The sequence below is a fragment of the Anser cygnoides genome, chromosome 5 (assembly GCF_040182565.1).
Source record: "Anser cygnoides isolate HZ-2024a breed goose chromosome 5, Taihu_goose_T2T_genome, whole genome shotgun sequence".
Taxonomy (NCBI): Eukaryota; Metazoa; Chordata; class Aves; order Anseriformes; family Anatidae; genus Anser; species Anser cygnoides.
Window position 1 is genome coordinate 34826031 of NC_089877.1, and position 17380 is coordinate 34843410.

Genomic DNA, 17380 nt, shown 5'->3' on the forward strand with positions numbered 1-17380 from the left:
AAATGTCGCAGCATTTTAGTTTTAAATTAATCTCACTCTGTAATTGTACCTTATTTCTGATTTTCCAGTTCATCTGTATTAAGAGCCAGTCTTGTTTGTTTTGTTTTTGCTATGTGTATATTTGATGGATTAAAGTGCCTGTTATTATCTGATGTTGTTCCCCTTGTCAGGTACCTACAGGCTGAGGATTACCAGGGGTAATTTCTGCTTGGTCACAGGTTTACAGTTACCCAAGAATATACAGCATATTGATGCTCACGCTTAACTTCAGATGTTAGGGTATGCCTAACATTTCTTACTTGGCTTTGTAATGCCTCTAAATATGATGGAAAGCCATAAATTTTTATTATTTAGTCCACCAAACCAGCTTCAGGCCTATGTCCTTTGAAGAAGGCTAACTGTCCTTTTGGATCATACTCAAAGAGCTGAGCATATCTTTAGGATTATACATGCTTCTGAATATACAAAAAATTATCTTTGCAAACGTGAAAGAAGGCTGCATGGAGAAAATTGGAAGTCTATGTAGCAAATAAAGTTTTATCTACTATTTGTTTGCTGTAGTCAGTAATAGATTGAGAAATCTAAACCATCCCTTTTCGTTTGTTGTCTTCTATCTTCTACTTCTGAAAATACTGTCAGAAGTTGTGGTTACGTCTTCTTCCTTATTATTTGCTGTTCTTGCACTTCAAGAACTCTGAATTCTTTAAAATCCAGCTTCATTCAAAGTCCCAGCCTATAGCTAAAACACAAAATGAAGGAGTTAACGTTGCCTTTAATGTTTCATTAGGTTTTAGAGTTAGGGTTCCCAAAGTAGGTGGAAAGTTCATACTTGAGTTATGTTTCAGACTGTCTGTGGGTTCAGGGATACCACACTGATGATGGTTAAACTCTTCCACTGTTGGAATGTTTTCTTTACAACCATGAGAGTTGAGAACATTTTTTGTTTCTAATGAAAGTTTAAATTCTTGAGTTTCTGGATGTGCCATGCTAGCCACATAAGCATGCCACATGATAGCTTTGGACTGTACCTTTGGCACAGCTCATCCTGCCCTGAGTAACATTCGCTCTAAGCTGAAGTAATTCTGCCACATGAAATGTTTTATACTGCAGGATAATTACAGGGAATTTGAAAGGAACTAGAGGATGATTGAAAGTTTGCATAAACAGCAAGATTCTGGATTTTGGAGATAGAATTGGAGCAGTTCTATATAGATTCAAGTTTTATTGTTAATCTGGCAAGTGGCTTATTGATAAAAGGGCTCAAGATCAAGGGGCAGAAAAATAATCACACCATCTAGAGGATTTTATTCTAAGAAAATAAAATCTTTAGCTCAGTCAAAATGTGGTGCTACTGGAGCTTTGCCCGTAATAAGCCAGCTGTTCAGTGAATTTACTGTTCATATGAACTGTTCAGGTTCCCTTCAGGACTAATGCTTTTATTCTTTATTTCAGCTGCAGCTGTATCTTTTCCTTCTTACCTGAGTGCCTTAAAACTAGCTTTCTGCTCAACCGCAGTGCTAATCCTCTCAAACTGTTCTCTCTTTCAGCACTCCCCCAACAAATCTTTTTAGGTCAGTCTGCTTTAGCTCTCCACTATATTTGTCCTGAGTCTGACACAGGTCGTTCCAGGCAAATCTCACTAAATCTCTGTCACTCTTTTCTTCTTTTTCACATCCAAAGCTGGATCTTTCTACCTCTTGTCATGAGGAGTCACCTAAATACACTACTGTTTGCAGCTAGGCTCCAAAACACCTTGTGAAGGCTAGCTGCCTGCAGCAGCTCTCTCACATCTGGTTCTGGCAGGATTTTGCAAATGTTCTCAGGTCAGTAGAGGCAATCCAGCGTGCAGCCAGTGCTTCGAGTACTCTTCAGGAAGAATTCACCCACAGAGCCAAACTTTAGCAACTCTGAATTCTTCAGTTATCCTGCCTGCCTTTGCTGTTGTGTCAGACACAGTCTTCCAGGGTCCTGAGTCTTCCTGAGGATGCCCTGAGATCCGTTCTGGAAGGACCTAAATGGTATCCGTGGAAAGAGCAGATGGGATTTGTGAGTAACCTGCAGTCAGCTGCCTGCTTGGATATAGTAAGGATGCCAGAATTTGATCTTAGGAGTGTATCTGATAGCAGTGTTAACAAACTGTCTTAGCAGTGTAATGCAAATTCAGCCAGCTGACCTGAACCTACTTTTAATTAGAAGGATCATTAATCCTATGACAATAGGATTGCATATCCCAGACTTATGAATTAAAACACCTTAAGCAGGGAATTACCTGAGCCTGCCTAGGTTTATCTCTGCTGAAAAGGGGAGGTCCTGCTCTCCCTCTACCTCCTCTCTTCCCTGCACCTCTCCACAGCTTACTTTGCACAAGCTTTCATCACGTATTTTTGAAAGTCGGTTCAATTCATTAGCCACGGGGAAAAGTTGAATTTTCTCATAAAGGGTCTGCTGAACTCCAGAGCTGGTACCAGGGGTCGTTCAGAACCATGTGGCCAGCTGCAAGAGGGGGAAAGGGAAGAAGGGTAGAGGGGACCCTTTCAGTGAGAGGAAGGTTTTAGACTGTCTTAGCTGCTTCCTGACCTGCACCATTAGCAAGGCAGAGGTAATGCATCCAGTTATTAAAACTAGTGCTTTAAAGCTTCATATGTCCAAAATTCCATGTAAAGCACATGATCTTGTGTTGATCCGTGAAACAGACCTGACCATTGCACTCTATAAAATATTTGCTAGAAACCTCCCTTAAAAAAGGGAAGCTGGTTTTGAGCTAACCTGGCAGAAATCTTTGGCTACAGTACATTTTCCTGTCACTTAAAAGTAACTGTTAGGTCTCTGACAGTTTTCTTTTGATTTTCCTATGGTCTTAGGACTATTTTCTAATTTGCTTGAAAAATAAAGAAAATAAGTTTTTAAAATAAGACAAATGCACGTTCCGGATCTCGTTTTTGTTTATTTTCTCTCTCCTCTTGTCAGTGAAAAAAATAATAAAGAATTAGTCAAAGGAACAGTACTTGAATGTTTTTATTTTCTTAAAAATTCTTATTAATTCTTCAAGTTACAGGAACAGATCTTTTTCATGATAGTTCATAAAATCTCTCAATGTAAAATTTTATAAATGATTAACTAAGGAAGATTTTTTTTATTAAGTTTAAAGTTTTATGAGGAAGAAGAAGAATTTTTTTTTTTTACACAACTATGTAATGCTGTGTAGTTCTGTGCATGTATTCATTTTCCTAGAGTTCTCATTTTTCTGTTTGTTATTAGTGCTAGATGTGTGGGAGGTGAGGAAGTGAGGTTATCAGTATCCTGTGAATGAGACGTGCAGAGTGCAGCCTATTAGTCAAATGAGAGTTGTGAAGTTGCAGTGTTATCAGTAGATGTGTTTATATATATGAGTATATATATCTTTTTTTTGTAAAATTGCAGCTCCCATAGGCAGCACAAGAACACCTAGACTTTTATTTTTAGGGGCTTTGTTTTCATTCTTTACAAGATTGCAAGACTGTACAGATACGGAGAGAATCCTAAGAATGTGATATTTATACCAGAAATCCTAAAAATCTAAAGGCCAAGAAAGACTCTCCCAACATTTAAAATTACATTTGGTTATTTATTAGGCTGTTCTGTTATATTTCTAGGAGACTGATTTACAGCTCTCTGACTTTATGACTCTTGAATGACGTCGTGACTGTGGCAGAAAAGCAGTCTGTGGAAATTTTGTGTCCTACCATAATCCAAAGGGGAAGGGTACATTGCTCAGGGCTCCAGCCTGTTTGGGTAGTTGTATATGAAATATGATGGGAATAAGGAACTTTAATTTATATTCATCAAGGAAATCCTTCGGTTTCTGGGGAGTTACTAATGTGGCTTTTTGGGTCAGATTTCATACACCAACTGCGATAAATATTCTTCTACTGCTTTTGGCATATTTATAGCTGTCATAGTGTTGTGACAGCACTGTAGATAGCTACCCTTTGTGCCGAAAGCAGCCTAGATATAGCAGCAATGACTGTAATTCAAGCTAAGTCCTAAATATTTATTGGCTTCCTGGGCTGATTTTACAGCCTTCACTGTGCTCCAGGCTTCTGTGGCTGGGCTGCTGTCAGTAGGAAAGACAACTGGTTTAAAGATAGCTCAGGTATGTCTGCACTGCACTCCGTTCAGGACACTGATAGCAGCATAAACTCATCATTTAGCATTCCTCAAGTCTGCATCATTTTGCGTTAGGTGCTACCTGTCAGCTACACACAAACAGCAAAGCAGGGTGGTAAAAAGAGCCTATGTTTTAAAAGCAAAGGAAATATGAAGTAGCTGCCTCCATACTTCTCAAGTGTGGGACCATTTTTATCCAGAAAGCAGTGTTTGTATTCCGAGACTATCCCACATGGACAAACATCCTTTTCCACTGTATCTCTGAAATGTACAGATGAGTCTGCCCCAGGCACTAAAGGCCAATAAACTAATCATGGACAGTAAGAGGTGGTAGGGAACAGCCTGCATTTTCCTAGTAGCACAGTAGCAGCAGGCTGGGCAGGTGTTTGACGACCAGTACAGCAAAAATTGAGATTAAACAGTTGAGCTTCCTCTGCAACTTCAGCCATACCCATTTACTTTTTCCTCTACTTTTTCTGTTAAGCCTCCCAGCTCCTCCTTAGTGGACTGCTGTTTTAAAATCACTCTGGAGTTTGGTGATTAACTGTTCTACAGCAGAAGAGCAAAGCATTATTTTCAGCTGTAAATGAACACGATTAACATGCAGATTGCAATCAGTCTCTCTCCATCCTTAAGCACACGGTACGATCGAGTTTGTTCCACTGCGAGAGCATGGTAGAGCGCATATAGCTCACTGCCCTATGCTATGGGGTCAGATTTAAACTCTGTGATTTGCTTCATTTGTTACTGGAACTTGAGATACAGTAATTTGTGGTAGCAACCAAAGTAGCAGTTGTGGATTCCAGTTTTCACTCATTCTGACTGGTACCTTCCTTCTTTTCTTTCTTTCTTCATCATGCAGCATTGAACACTATTTACTCAGCTGTGGCCTGGAGACAGGAAGGAGCAATGTGGTCATGCACCAAAACTGCCCTTGTTTATTCCAAGCAGCTCTTGGCAGACAATATGGTGCATGGGCAAATGTAATTTTCTGCATGGTCTTCACTGACCTTGCCGTAGGGAATAGGAAAACAGTCATCACAGCAAACTGTAGACACCTCCTAAGGTCTGCGGTGATCCCCCTTCCTGTGTAATAGGTACCCATCCATAGTCTGAGAACTGATACGATTTATTGGTCGGATGCCTGGGGTGTCTACGGGCTGAGTTGCGTTCTGGTCTGAGAGAGCCTGCCTGCAAACTGCGATGACTCATCTGAGGGTGCCCTCGCTCCAGGCACAAGCAGCGAGAAGGAAAGAGTAAAGAATGAGCTTCTTTCTTTACAGCAGGAGCTTCTCTGCACCACTTCAGCTTTGTATGCAGTTCCCAGCTAAAGAGACCACTTGCTCGAAGACTGAAACTGCAATTTGGTCTTCACTTGTGCTGAGTATAAACATCACCGTCTGATGTGCTGGCTGGAGAGATCTCTGCCACCCTTTCCCAAAGTCCTTTTGAGCAGACTTGTGCTTTAGCTGTATGTTGCTTTGTGGTTTTGTGATCAAGGAGTGAGGATGATGCTGTGACTCAATACAAAGAGGGAGGAGAAAAAAACATCATAAATTATTATTATGTTTTTAAAATATGTTAATTCCAGCAAGTGAAAGATCTCTATGCCTCAAAACTAATGCTTGCTTAGGGCCCAGTTACCCTGTTAAGCTGCTTTTGTCTAGGAACCTCACAGAGACTGTGAACAAGGATGCATAAACAGGAATTTGAACTTAAGCAAACCAGAAATGTAAACTGAGTATTGGGTAAAGCTTCCAAATGGTGTGACTCCTTGAGGACCAATGTGTAAACTTTTTAGACAAAGATCAAGATTTTAATGCTCAGCATTATTCAAAGCAAGATTTAGAAAGCCTTGAAGAGTAGTTGTTAGAGGCCCATACCATACTCTTCAATTATGAGAAAGTGTCTGTTTCAAAAGAGGCTTTTTTATGCCCAGCTTCTCTGGTTTCCCTAACCTGCTCTATGTGCTGAGCTAGCTGAGGATCATTTCATGAAGCCTGCACGTACCTTAGCTGCTCAGATTGCTTCTTAAAGAACTTAGGACCAAAATCTCTATTGCTAGAAATGAATGTTGGACTAACAAAATAACCAAGAAGAATCTTTTTTTCTCCATGTCGTTTCACGAAGTAGAAATAGTCAGTTGGCGTTTGGCTGAAAAATCAGTTCAAAATAGCAACTTCCAAGCTCAGATACATGCTGACATATATGCAAGCATCTGCAATGAAGGGCAGCTTCTGAACTGTGTTTTAGTAAGAAATGACAATAGAAAAAAGTTATAGTGCCCTCCATATTCTGAGACATCTGTCATTTCAGTGCAATCACAGAAATTGAATTCAGCTCAGTGTTCATATCTGGGAAGAAGAGAGATTCTGATGTACTTATCCCTATAGCAGAATAGGATGCACAGATCCCTGCAGTGGCATTGCAGTTCAGCACAGGCTGGGACCTCCTTCTGTTACAGCAGATTTCTGGCTGCAGAGTTGGCTTTTCCAGACAGAGCACATTTTTTTTCTACTCATTATTCAAAATAATCTCTTCATAGCATGACCCTAAATCTAAGGTGCTTCATGAGATAGAATGTCCTCCTGAGAGCAGTGCAAAGTGTAGAATTCTAGACAGCATCCAAAATGGATGTTGAAGAGCCTGATGACAGTGTTTTTCAGCTCTAGAGTTTCCTGAGCAGAAGAGACAAGAGTTAGTTCTTTCCTTTTTTTCCTCCACTTCCCTTACTAATAATGTAGGCAAAGGAAAAGTCTGTAACCTGATTTTGATGACAGTCATCCTGCAATATTTCAATAGTCAGCACTGAAAACATTACTTTGGCTGGGTTGGATGTCGCAGTGAAATGTCCTTTGCTATTGAATACCTGCCTCTTGAAACGTCAGACAGAGGTGTAGCATTCTCTCTTAGTTTTGTGGAACTATCAAGCTTTGAGATACGAAGAAGTTGTGGCTATCACCTGGGACAAGGTTGATTATTTGGATGGGAGTTTTGGGGCTAGGGAAGGCTAAGATGTGTCCGTGGTAACAGACCTGATGTTCTGTACCTCAGTCCTAGTGCCTGTGCCCTTTGGATTCCCTCCTTGACTACTGCTTGGCTCTACTTCCACCCCTGGCTCTTTCTTCCATACTTGACATTCTTCTGTATATAGAAGTACTGCAAAATTGCTGCTGTTCAGCTAGTCTTCTCCGTAAGTCCAGTCCACAGGCTTTTGGACTGTGAACATACAATCATGTAGGGCTTTTTGACATCAGTATGTTTCCGTTCCCTTGGGATCCTATAAAGTTCCCTAAGATTCACCTCTATGACTCCTGCTGAACCACAGAGGGCTTTCTTGACCAGTCTTTCACAAAGCAGCTCCCTAGAACATGAATCATTTGATTGCTTTTCTTGTGTTTTTTGGATCTTTGTTCTGTGCTTCCTATAATAGAGTGACCAGATTCGTACACGTTATTCCAGAAGAGACCGTCCAGCTGCCTTACCGAATGCCAAAGTAATAACGTCTGTGGTTTATACACTGTAGCCTTCCATATACAACCCCAAAACCTTGTTTGCCTTTGTTACTGCTGCCAGATGTTCTGTGGATGGTTTTCAGGCTTATTGTGGTGAATGTCACCATGCCAGTGAATTTCAGCAAATTTAAGCAACTTTGAAATGATTCTTTTTTCCGCATGGTTATCCTCAAGTCAAACCAAACCGTGTTGTCACTTGAAACTGCCCAGTTTTGGTTACCTCTTTTTCACACTGAATCACCGTGCTACCTGTTACCGGTTTCTCTGAGGGAATCTCTTCAACAGCATTTCCCCTTTATCAGGCTTCCTTCTGATTGCCTGGTTCACTGGCAACTCCTATCTGCACAGCCCAGCTCTGAGGGTCTGGGGAATAAGGCTAGGAGTTTTGTCGTCAGAAGTATCCAGTCTGCTTGAACTGAGACTAGAAGAGAGCTTGAGTTTTTTCCTAGAAATGAAGCAAGGGGAGGGAACAACCTGTAAGAGAATTCTGATGTTCTCACCTCTCTTTTTCCTGCAGATTTGTTGACAGCACAGGAATACCACTGCCTGCTGCAGCTGCTCTGCCCTGACTTCCCAATGGAACTCACCCAGAAAGCAGCAAGGTGGGTCCTCATCTACTCTTTTAAGGCAAGATCAGACCTACACACATGGACTTAGGAACTAGATCTGTGGGTAAAGATATGAACAGGGACCTTCAGCTTTTAAGATTCTGGGGAAAAACGATGTCATGATTTGAGATTAAGAACAGAGTGTTTTTTTCTAGCAATGAGAAAGAATGTGTATTTATGGTATACAAGGACCGAAATATCAGCGCAGAATGCTATTGTCGTCTCTAAATTCAGAAGATGAGTTGCATATAAAAAATGTTAGTCAAAGTGGTTTTAACTGATACCATTTTAAACTCTATTTAAAATAGTTTACCATTTTAAAAACATGTTCCTTCCCCCCCACGCTCCCCAGTTTCCTATGTTTGATCACATGTAAAACGTACTAAGCTCTGAAGGATTGCCAGTGTTTTAAAGTACTTTAGCTAAGAACATGGTAGCTAATCTGTTTGAAATTTTATTTTAATCTAGACAAGGCCTAAAGCAGATAGATGGCTCAGGGCACTGATAAGGTGATATGGGATTTTTTTGCTGTTGGTGCTTGCTGGTTCCAGTCCAGCCCAGGCAGTTGATTATTAACTATCTGATAGTGAAAACGTAATAAGGTATATACATCTGTTGGGGTAGGGGGTCAGTTCAGATCTCAGTAGGAGTACACACACATATATATAATCACAGCAAGGTTACTGAATAAATACTTTAATTCCTAGCCATCTCAGTAGAAGGAAGGGGCATGGAAGTTAAAGGCTTTTCATGGACCTAGATATAACATTGGAAACAGAATCCAGGCATGTGATCAGGATGATAGCTGCTGCCTGTGTTGCTCACGGCCTGCATAACGAAGAGGTCCTCATTTTCTATCTTTCATTCTGTTATCTTTCTTCAGCATCAGAGTCCCTTGAAAAGTATATTAAGAAAGGAGAATGAGAAAGTGTTATCCATCTGCTAGTACTTCCACTTGGCTGATTCTCTGAATTCTTCCCAGGCTTCTCTGTTCTGCTTTCCGAACTGAACCGCAGTTAAAGCTGTGTTGCTTCAATTAATACTAAAAGAGGAGCGCTACCATTCCCCCTAGCTCATCAGCGGGCCTTCTGGGCTCTGCGGAGTACAGTTGCTTGGCCTCCAATGCCGGACTAAGAAAGAATGCCGACCCTGTAGCAGGAATCTAGCTGCTGCTTCCTTTCATGGAGGTACTACAGCACCAGTCCGACGTGCGGGTGTGCATTTCAGAGAGCTCCAGCTGAGCTGAGCAGGAATTTTTGATGGTGCATGAAAGGAGTCTTCAGCATATCTACACATGTTATGATGTTTGTGTCAAGGAATTTAATCCACAAGGCTGTTGTAAACTAGAGGCCCCATTCAGGGGCCTGCTGCGCTGTTGTGCGTGTGCCTTAGAGACAGACAAGCCAGCTTTGGGAGCAGGTGTTAGAGAGAAATGAGATCTCTGTCTGAGGCACCCAGGCTCAGGTGGGGATGACCTCACTCTTGCTGTTGGCTGGCCAGAGTTTTACTTAAACATCACTGTTCTTCTGTTACAAGATAATTTGGTTGAGCGATTTTATTAAAACTCGTCATGTTTCTGAAACATCTTTCTCATTGCTTCTAACTGCTGCTCTCTCTCACTCTTTTTCCTTTTTCTTGCCCCATGCTACTGCTTATTCTGGTTCCCACTTCCTATTGTCCTCCTTGGTTTCTCCAGTCAGGAAGGTGAGCCCTGCAGGCTGCCTTCCAGCACTGGTTGCTTACGTCCTCGCGGAGCAGGAATGGCACACGCAGACCTACTGACATCGCTCCTCCTTCTGTCCGCACACCCCCAGCAATTTTGGTGCTGATTTGCCTTGGGGAAGGAATTAAGCAAAGTGGTGGCAGGAGTAGCCCCAGCATTCGCTGCTACAGCCAGGACCCGTGTAATTGTTGGAGCAGCCGCAGTTGCGGTCCCAGCGCTGCCTGGCTGAGACGATCTCACAGCACGGTGCGCTCCACTTGTCCTCGAGCTGTTGCTACGCGCTGATAACAAACACTGGAAGGGAACAGGACCTGGAAATGTCAGAAGAACAGAGGCTACGACAATATAGGTTTTATTAGCATTACACCAAAGACCTCCATTTGTCTCTACCTGGTGCCACACAAATGCAGGGGTCATAACGCCCCAAAAAGTCAAGCTATAAGTGAGATTTCTTGGACTTTTTTTTTTTCCTTCAAAGGGCCATAGGCATTAGCAGATTAAAGATCTTAATCTACAGAGATGCCTTTGATCTTCAGAGGCACCTTCTGGCTTTCTGAATCTTGAAGTTGCAAAAGAGCAGAAAAGGAAGGGATTTTCAGGTTTGGCACTGGGATCTCAGGACCTGTACCTGAGCACTGACTTCTCTCTTGTAACAGAAACCCACGGAGCTCACTGCCTGCGTTACAGCAGTGGGAACCAAGTAGCTCACAGGTCCCATGCTGTTTTGCGCAATATGGGAGCTCACGCTGCACAGGTTACTGCTAATGGACGTGTACTTCTGTTGGTAAAAGATTGCCTGAGAGTGCAGATCTTGCCCTTTTTTCATGTTCCATTTATTTTTGCCTCTGTGTATCAGTAAACTAACCAAGTCCCTGAAGACCCATTTGAGCCAGCCTGGCCTTAAGACACATAGTGTCAGTTAGCCCTTAATGGTAGCAGGGAACAGTAAAAGTCCTTTCAACTTGCCTGGTCTAGAGTTTGTCCTGGGGACATCCTGTCTAGTCTGGGTTTCTGAGATTTTCACCACAGTCAGCAGATGATAAAGTTCCCCCACTGGCACAATAGCAAGGCTTTCCTGTCAGCCAAACCCGCTTGAAGCCTGAAAGACCACTACACCCTTACCAGAGTCCCTGAAGTGGAGGCATCTTTCTTCTGTCCTTTCCAGAGTTTCTCCTTAATTTTCATTATTCATTAAGTGCTGACTACTAACCTCGTAAATAAGTGTGTGCCCCTAAGGGCTTAAAATCTAATTTGGACAAGAGTTAATAAAGAAACCCTTGAAATATCAGCTACCTGATGAACTCTTTTGAGTTCCAGTTCAGACTTTTCAGATTTCATCCTCAGTTTAGCTCCTGCTGGCTAGGTTACAGACCATCAATGGCTGGGATTCTCTCATTGCCAGATACTTCAGGGAAGATGTACAGATATGTTGCATGTGATGCTCTCTCAGCTTCCCTGGCTGCACAGTCAGCTGGCTATGTGGGGGAATAGCCAGCTGCAGTCAATCTCCTCATAAATGATTGTATTGGATTTAAAGACTTCTCAACATTTCCGGAGTGCAGGCTCCTGGGCCAAGTGGAGTCAGTAACCCAGCACCAGAGTGCACCTGCTTCTATTTAGACGCTCCTCCGTTACATATGTGCCGTACAGCCCTCCTTAGAGGCTCCTTGCTGTCTCTAACAGCAAGAAATGTTAAATTCTCAGACCTCTGCCCACTTCCCGATGCAGAGCGGGACTTCCTGCTGCAGGGCACACCCGTTGACCGTAGCTTTAGATTTAAAACAAGTGAAATTAGTTGGTTGTTGTGAGAGTGATGTAATACTGTCTCTATACAAAATGAATATGTAAAAAATCTCTCCACTATTGTTCTCCTGTTTCTCCAGGATGAAGAAATGCACTGGTAAAAGCTTTGGAGCTCGTTCTTTGAGGGTATCTGGGAGACAGACCATTATTTCAAAGGAGGGATTGCAGCTTCTCAGTGATGTGGCCCATAGCATTTCCAGTGCTTAAAGAGTGGTTGGAAATGCCAGTAGCTGAGCAATATTGCCTGAGAGATGAAGATGCTCTGCCTGCCAGCTTCAAAGCTATTTCCTTGATGTGGCCACTGACAATCTTAGTAACATGCTTATTAGTGAGAATTAAGCACTGAAGCTACTGCTTCTTTAGACAGGAGGAGGAGGAGGCTTCTGGAACATAATAAATAAATCAGAAGCACTTTGACATCTTCAAAGGGTTTTGTTTTAAATACTGGCTTTTCTCCTGGGGACCCTCTTAGCCCCAGCCTTTCTTCTTTGAGATAATTAATTCAAGCTGCTCTGCATGTTTGATTTTGCCACAGTGAACAGAACTGGTCTGAGTGGCGGGGAAGTAAGCCTCTTGCAAGATCCTCTAACTCTTCTAGGTCAGCCTCCCACACAGCTCCCCGGAGTATTTTACATGAGACATAACAGTGTTTCCCCAGCAATGTGTTTAGACCATTGATGCTGCAGGAGTTGGTGTGAGGATTGCATTTGACCATGCGTTCAAAAGTGTCCTACGAGATGACCCACACTTTGGCTATAGTGAACTGGTAATCCTTCTTGTGTGATATCCCAGATACTGACCATACAGGGTCAGTAGACCTACTTCTGCTTAAAGCTGCATGGTGGTCCAGAAAATACACAGCTGAAAGGAAGTGCCAACCACCTTTCTTTAACATCCTCTGAATACTGTTTTTTTTCCTGTCAAAGTGATGTGTTTCCTTCTGCTTTCCAGTCTCAGTTATCGCTCATCAGCCCAAGTTTCCTAATCCCTGGCAGTGACCAGAGCATTGTTTTCATTTTTATATATATATTTTTTTTGCCCTAACTTAGTTCTGAAATCTAGCATTTTTTCCAAAAGGAGGAGGTGGACTTTGCTATCACTTGTACTTCATCTCTGTGGCCTATTGCTGTTATATTATGTATTCGTAAAGTATGATTCAAAATAAGGATACATGTAACTCCCTAGATGCACCTGGGGCTTAGCAGAAAGAAAGAAGACATTGTCCCTTGTCCAGGAAGTCTTCAGTCTCTATGAAATTTGACCTGATAATATATGAAAAGGGACTGATTCATGAGAAAGGGAGGATAGGATGTTTATGGTGGGTAATTTTAAAGCTGATTGTTGATGCAGAAGAGACATTGTGTTATTTCCTCTGTAGTCAGGTGGAGTTTGACCATAGGTTGGAATTTAATAGCTATTGTTATACTTATGAATCTGAAAATAGCCTCGTTCAATAAAATCTGGTGTACAGAAGAATAGCACAAGTCTTGTTCTGCTTACACCAGTTTTATAATCATGTAACGGCCTGGCCTGTAGCACAGTTACTCTTTATACAGCCATGCGAACCAGCCTACTAGTTTTACTGCCAACGTTCATTCCATCACGTCCCCCAGGCTTGAATGCTTAACGTTCGTCTTGCTCTGGTCACACTGAAGCTAGTGTGTGATAGCACTGATATGCAGGATCTTCTCCTCACCTCAGGTTCTCAGGCTCCTTTCATTTGATATTAGGGTGTCCACATCCACGCACTGGTGGGTGTTCCCATTGCTCTCTCCTAACCTCTTACACTGGGGCAAGCTACTAACAGTTCTCAGTTGCACATAGGTGCCTAGCTGCACTTTCTCTGGATCTGGGGTTCCTGCTTGAAGACTTTAGTCCTTTTGGAGATGCCAAACTGTTTCTCTCATCTTATTCCTAGGATTGTGCTGATGGATGATGCTATGGATTGCCTGATGTCTTTTTCTGATTTCCTCTTTGCTTTCCAGATCCAATTCTACTACTCAGGTAAATACTGGGAAGCTGCTGATTTCACCCTCTGGCGTATCATTACAACCTTACAGCTTTTCTATCCCTGCAGTTTTTTCAGGCTTGTAAGGACACGCATGTTTTTTCACAGAGAATATATAGCTAATGAAACCCATTGATAAAAGCTATCACTGACGCCAATAGATTAGGAGGTCTCATAAGGAGGTTCCAAATTTTTATGAATAACAAGATACCTGTAATAGCTATGGCTGATGCATGTATTTGTCTTAGCCCTGAGACATAAATTTCCAGCTTTATCTAGTGTATGTTAGCACCTAACAGTTAACTTTTACTAATATTTTTTTCTGTAATTCTGTAATACAGCATTTCTCTTTCTGTAGTACTGGTCCCTGCTGGAGGCAGGATCAGAATGGCCCAGAGCAAGCCTAACCCAATGTTCTGGCCCCAACAGAGATCAGGAGCTGGTGCCTCAAAAAAAAAAAAAAAAAAAAGGAACTTGGCAAATTCGTATAATTCTTACCCCTAATACTCATCCAACTGCAAGCTGTTTTCAGCTCAAAATGTTTCTGAAATGCGTGTAGTTTCTACAGCTTTAGAAACACCCAGGGGGTTCCTCTCCTGAGGACTTTTCCAGTCTCCCCTTGAAATCACATCAACATTTAACCTCCACAACTCTCCTTGGCAAGGAGTTGCATGGGTCTGCCACCTGTTCCATGAAAAACCACCTCTCATTTGATTGAGAGCCACTAGTTGGAAGGGAAAATGAACAGTTAATCCCTATCTATGTTTTTCATATTATTGGTCATTTATCATATTCTACCGCCCTCCCTCAGATTGAGTTTTAAGTAGGTGGGGTACTTCTTTTAAGATTATTGACAGGAAAAGTACAAATCAAATACTAATAGTTTGTGTATACATATTTTTACGTACGCTCACCCACACATACACATCTGTAAAAATCCTGAGGTATTTTTAAACTAAAGTTCAGGTGGCAAGGAGGAGAAACTTGGATGAACATTCATGTGCTTTTTCTCTACAGGGAGATGTTTTAAAATATGTTGGCCTGTTTGTCTTAGCCCCCTAAAATGTTGTTGAGGAAAGGAACTCATTCAGGAAACTGCTTAAGTGGGGAAAAAGAGGGAAACGTTTCCCTTATCAAGGTTAGATATGCTCCCAAGCATGGGGCACTGCTGAGGCAGTCACTCACTCGTCTTGCAGCACAGAGCACTTTCTGAAGGCAACAAAAGCTCATGGGATTCTGTCCACTCGCACTAACAGTTCCTGCTGATGGGCACAGCTCTTGGTTGGCCTTGATCAGGCAAAAGGGGCAGGTCAGGGATACTGGGAGACGCTGGCTAGAAGCTGTGGTGGAGCACAGTTTGTGGTCAGAGTGTAGCCTTGGGTGGCCTGCTGATCTGATCCAACCTGTCAGTTCCCATCTTTCCAGCAGTTATGAGTCAGCTGCTATTCCTAATACAAACATCTCTATTTCTTAGTACTTCTCTGTGTATACTTCCCCCGTAACTCCCCTGTGCATATCACAACATTACCCATGACAAGTCATCAAAGAAAAACAGTTAAAATGGTGATTTTGGGTTGGGCAGAACCAGGCTTGCAGTGCCTTTAGCTGTGGACAGAAAATGTGCTTGGAAAGTTTTTCTCTGATACAACAAATATTTCCACTGAGCTGAAAAACCTCAGCACAGCCCGAGGGCCCGCTGACATCCCGCCTTTCCTTTCCACCCGCCTCACGCACATCATCACACTTCCATTCACTGGGGACATAAATGCCACTGGAGTCCTCACAAGCACGCCCTTGTGTACACACACTCAGACATCCCGGCCCTGTCGCGCTCACCCAGGCACAACGCACACACGCAGCCTGTCATACGCTCTCCCACCAACCCACACACATGCAAACCACTCCAAATGGAATCTAGATTTGTAAACTGCTGACCACATCCATAAACAAACTTGTTTAAAATTAGGCTCTTGCAGTAAACAGTGGGTAGTATGAGGAGCCTGGGGAGAGGCTTTCTGCCAACTCTAGCCCTGACCTGCCCTGGCCCTTCCTCTAGATCCCATGTAATATTTACTTTGGAGCCGCACAGAGACAAGCTGGGATACAGCCTGGAGCCCTGACTAACTTGCTCCCTTTGCTTCTGTTGCAGTACCATATATTTTGTTCCCAACTTGGATGAGTTCTCAGTTGGTGGTAACAGATGAAGAAGGAAAACTTTTGAGACTTTGCAAACTAGCTGTGTGTTTGACATTAGCTTTCACACTCCACTGCTTTATTCACGTGCTAGCCTCTGTTCCCTTTAGAAGAGTCTGAACAGAGTGGCTGGCCTCTCGTAACCATCCTGACAGGGAGAAGCCAGCAACTTACATGGAAATGGCTGCTTGTGCCTGCATAATATCTGACCTGAATATGCAGGATGCCTTAGTATTGTGCTTACATTCATTTCCTGTTGGTGTCATGTGCAGCACAGAGCAGGGAATGACAATTTAATCCTGGGTCTGGTAGGTCAAGAGGATGCTTAGCTGGCTGTAGCCCTGAGTTATAAATCGCTTTCTGTTTTTTCAGAGTTCCTGGAAAGTGTGGCTGCCATTTATCAAGATCTATTGGCTGGTAAGAATCCAAATACTGTGATCGTGCCAACATCATCCTCTGGGCAGCATCGGCAGCGACAACCCCCAAATGACTGCAACCCACTCGATGGGGTAGAGGCTTCTCTCTTCTACCAGTGCCTAGAGTCCTTGTGTGACAGATCAAAATACAGGTATGAACACAGATGTGAAGTCTCTGTCTCTGGAGACCCTTTGTAATGTTGGATCTGTGAAGAAATACAGGACTTTGAACAAGCTGTAACTTCCACATAGATCTCATTGGAGAAGTAATAAGGGAGAGATCATGGCAGAACTGCTTTAACCAAAAGAAAAAAACAAATTCCTGGGCCTAATAGACACGGGGGATTTGAGCAGATTATTGGGCTAATTGGTTGATTTGGGACTCTGCTTTCCTTCTCACTTTTACATTGATACTTTCATCAAGGAGAGGTTCATCTACCATCATGGATTAACTAGAGGAGATCAATGAATGCAAGTGTGTTCCTGAGTGTTGAAGTACAGGCAGGCCACACTGGGGTGGATGAAGCTTTAGCACCTGGACAAGATCACGCTGCTAGTCTGTACTGGAATATGGGATGGAGCTGGTCTCCAGTTAGAGATCCCAGGCACAAGACTAGCCTTAGTTCATCAGGGGATAGAGAAATACCAGGCCTTACTGTATAGCTTTGATAGACACATTCTTCATAGTTGCAGGTAGTGAGCAGATAGTCATGGTCTAGATCCACAAAAAGACTCATGACACAGGCCCCACCTGACTCCTGCTTTATGTAAATCGAAATTTGTGATCCACAAAATTAGTTCTGAAATACTGTCCGGTACCATAGGCATCTAAGCAGAGATTCCAGGCCATTTTGATGTTTAAGTAACAAAAGCTCTACATTCCCTGTATGCCCCCAGAGCTTCAGCTGGGGAGGATGTTGTGAGCCTATCTGGTAGGTCAGGCTGAGCACAGCACTGTGAGGGGAGAC

At 42.7% G+C, this 17380-nt stretch overlaps 1 protein-coding gene across 3 annotated transcripts in view; it reads left to right on the forward strand.

Moving 5' to 3' along the window:
• The window catches only part of CSTPP1 (centriolar satellite-associated tubulin polyglutamylase complex regulator 1), a 94393-nt gene that overhangs the window by 57491 nt on the left and 19522 nt on the right, over nucleotides 1-17380 (forward strand). For all 3 annotated transcript variants that reach the window (XM_066998774.1, XM_048065305.2, XM_066998775.1), the window contains exons 4-6: nucleotides 8179-8263; nucleotides 13714-13799; nucleotides 16369-16564. In XM_066998774.1, the coding sequence (XP_066854875.1) occupies nucleotides 8179-8263; nucleotides 13714-13799; nucleotides 16369-16564 (367 nt within the window). The remainder of the gene's footprint in view (nucleotides 1-8178; nucleotides 8264-13713; nucleotides 13800-16368; nucleotides 16565-17380) is intronic.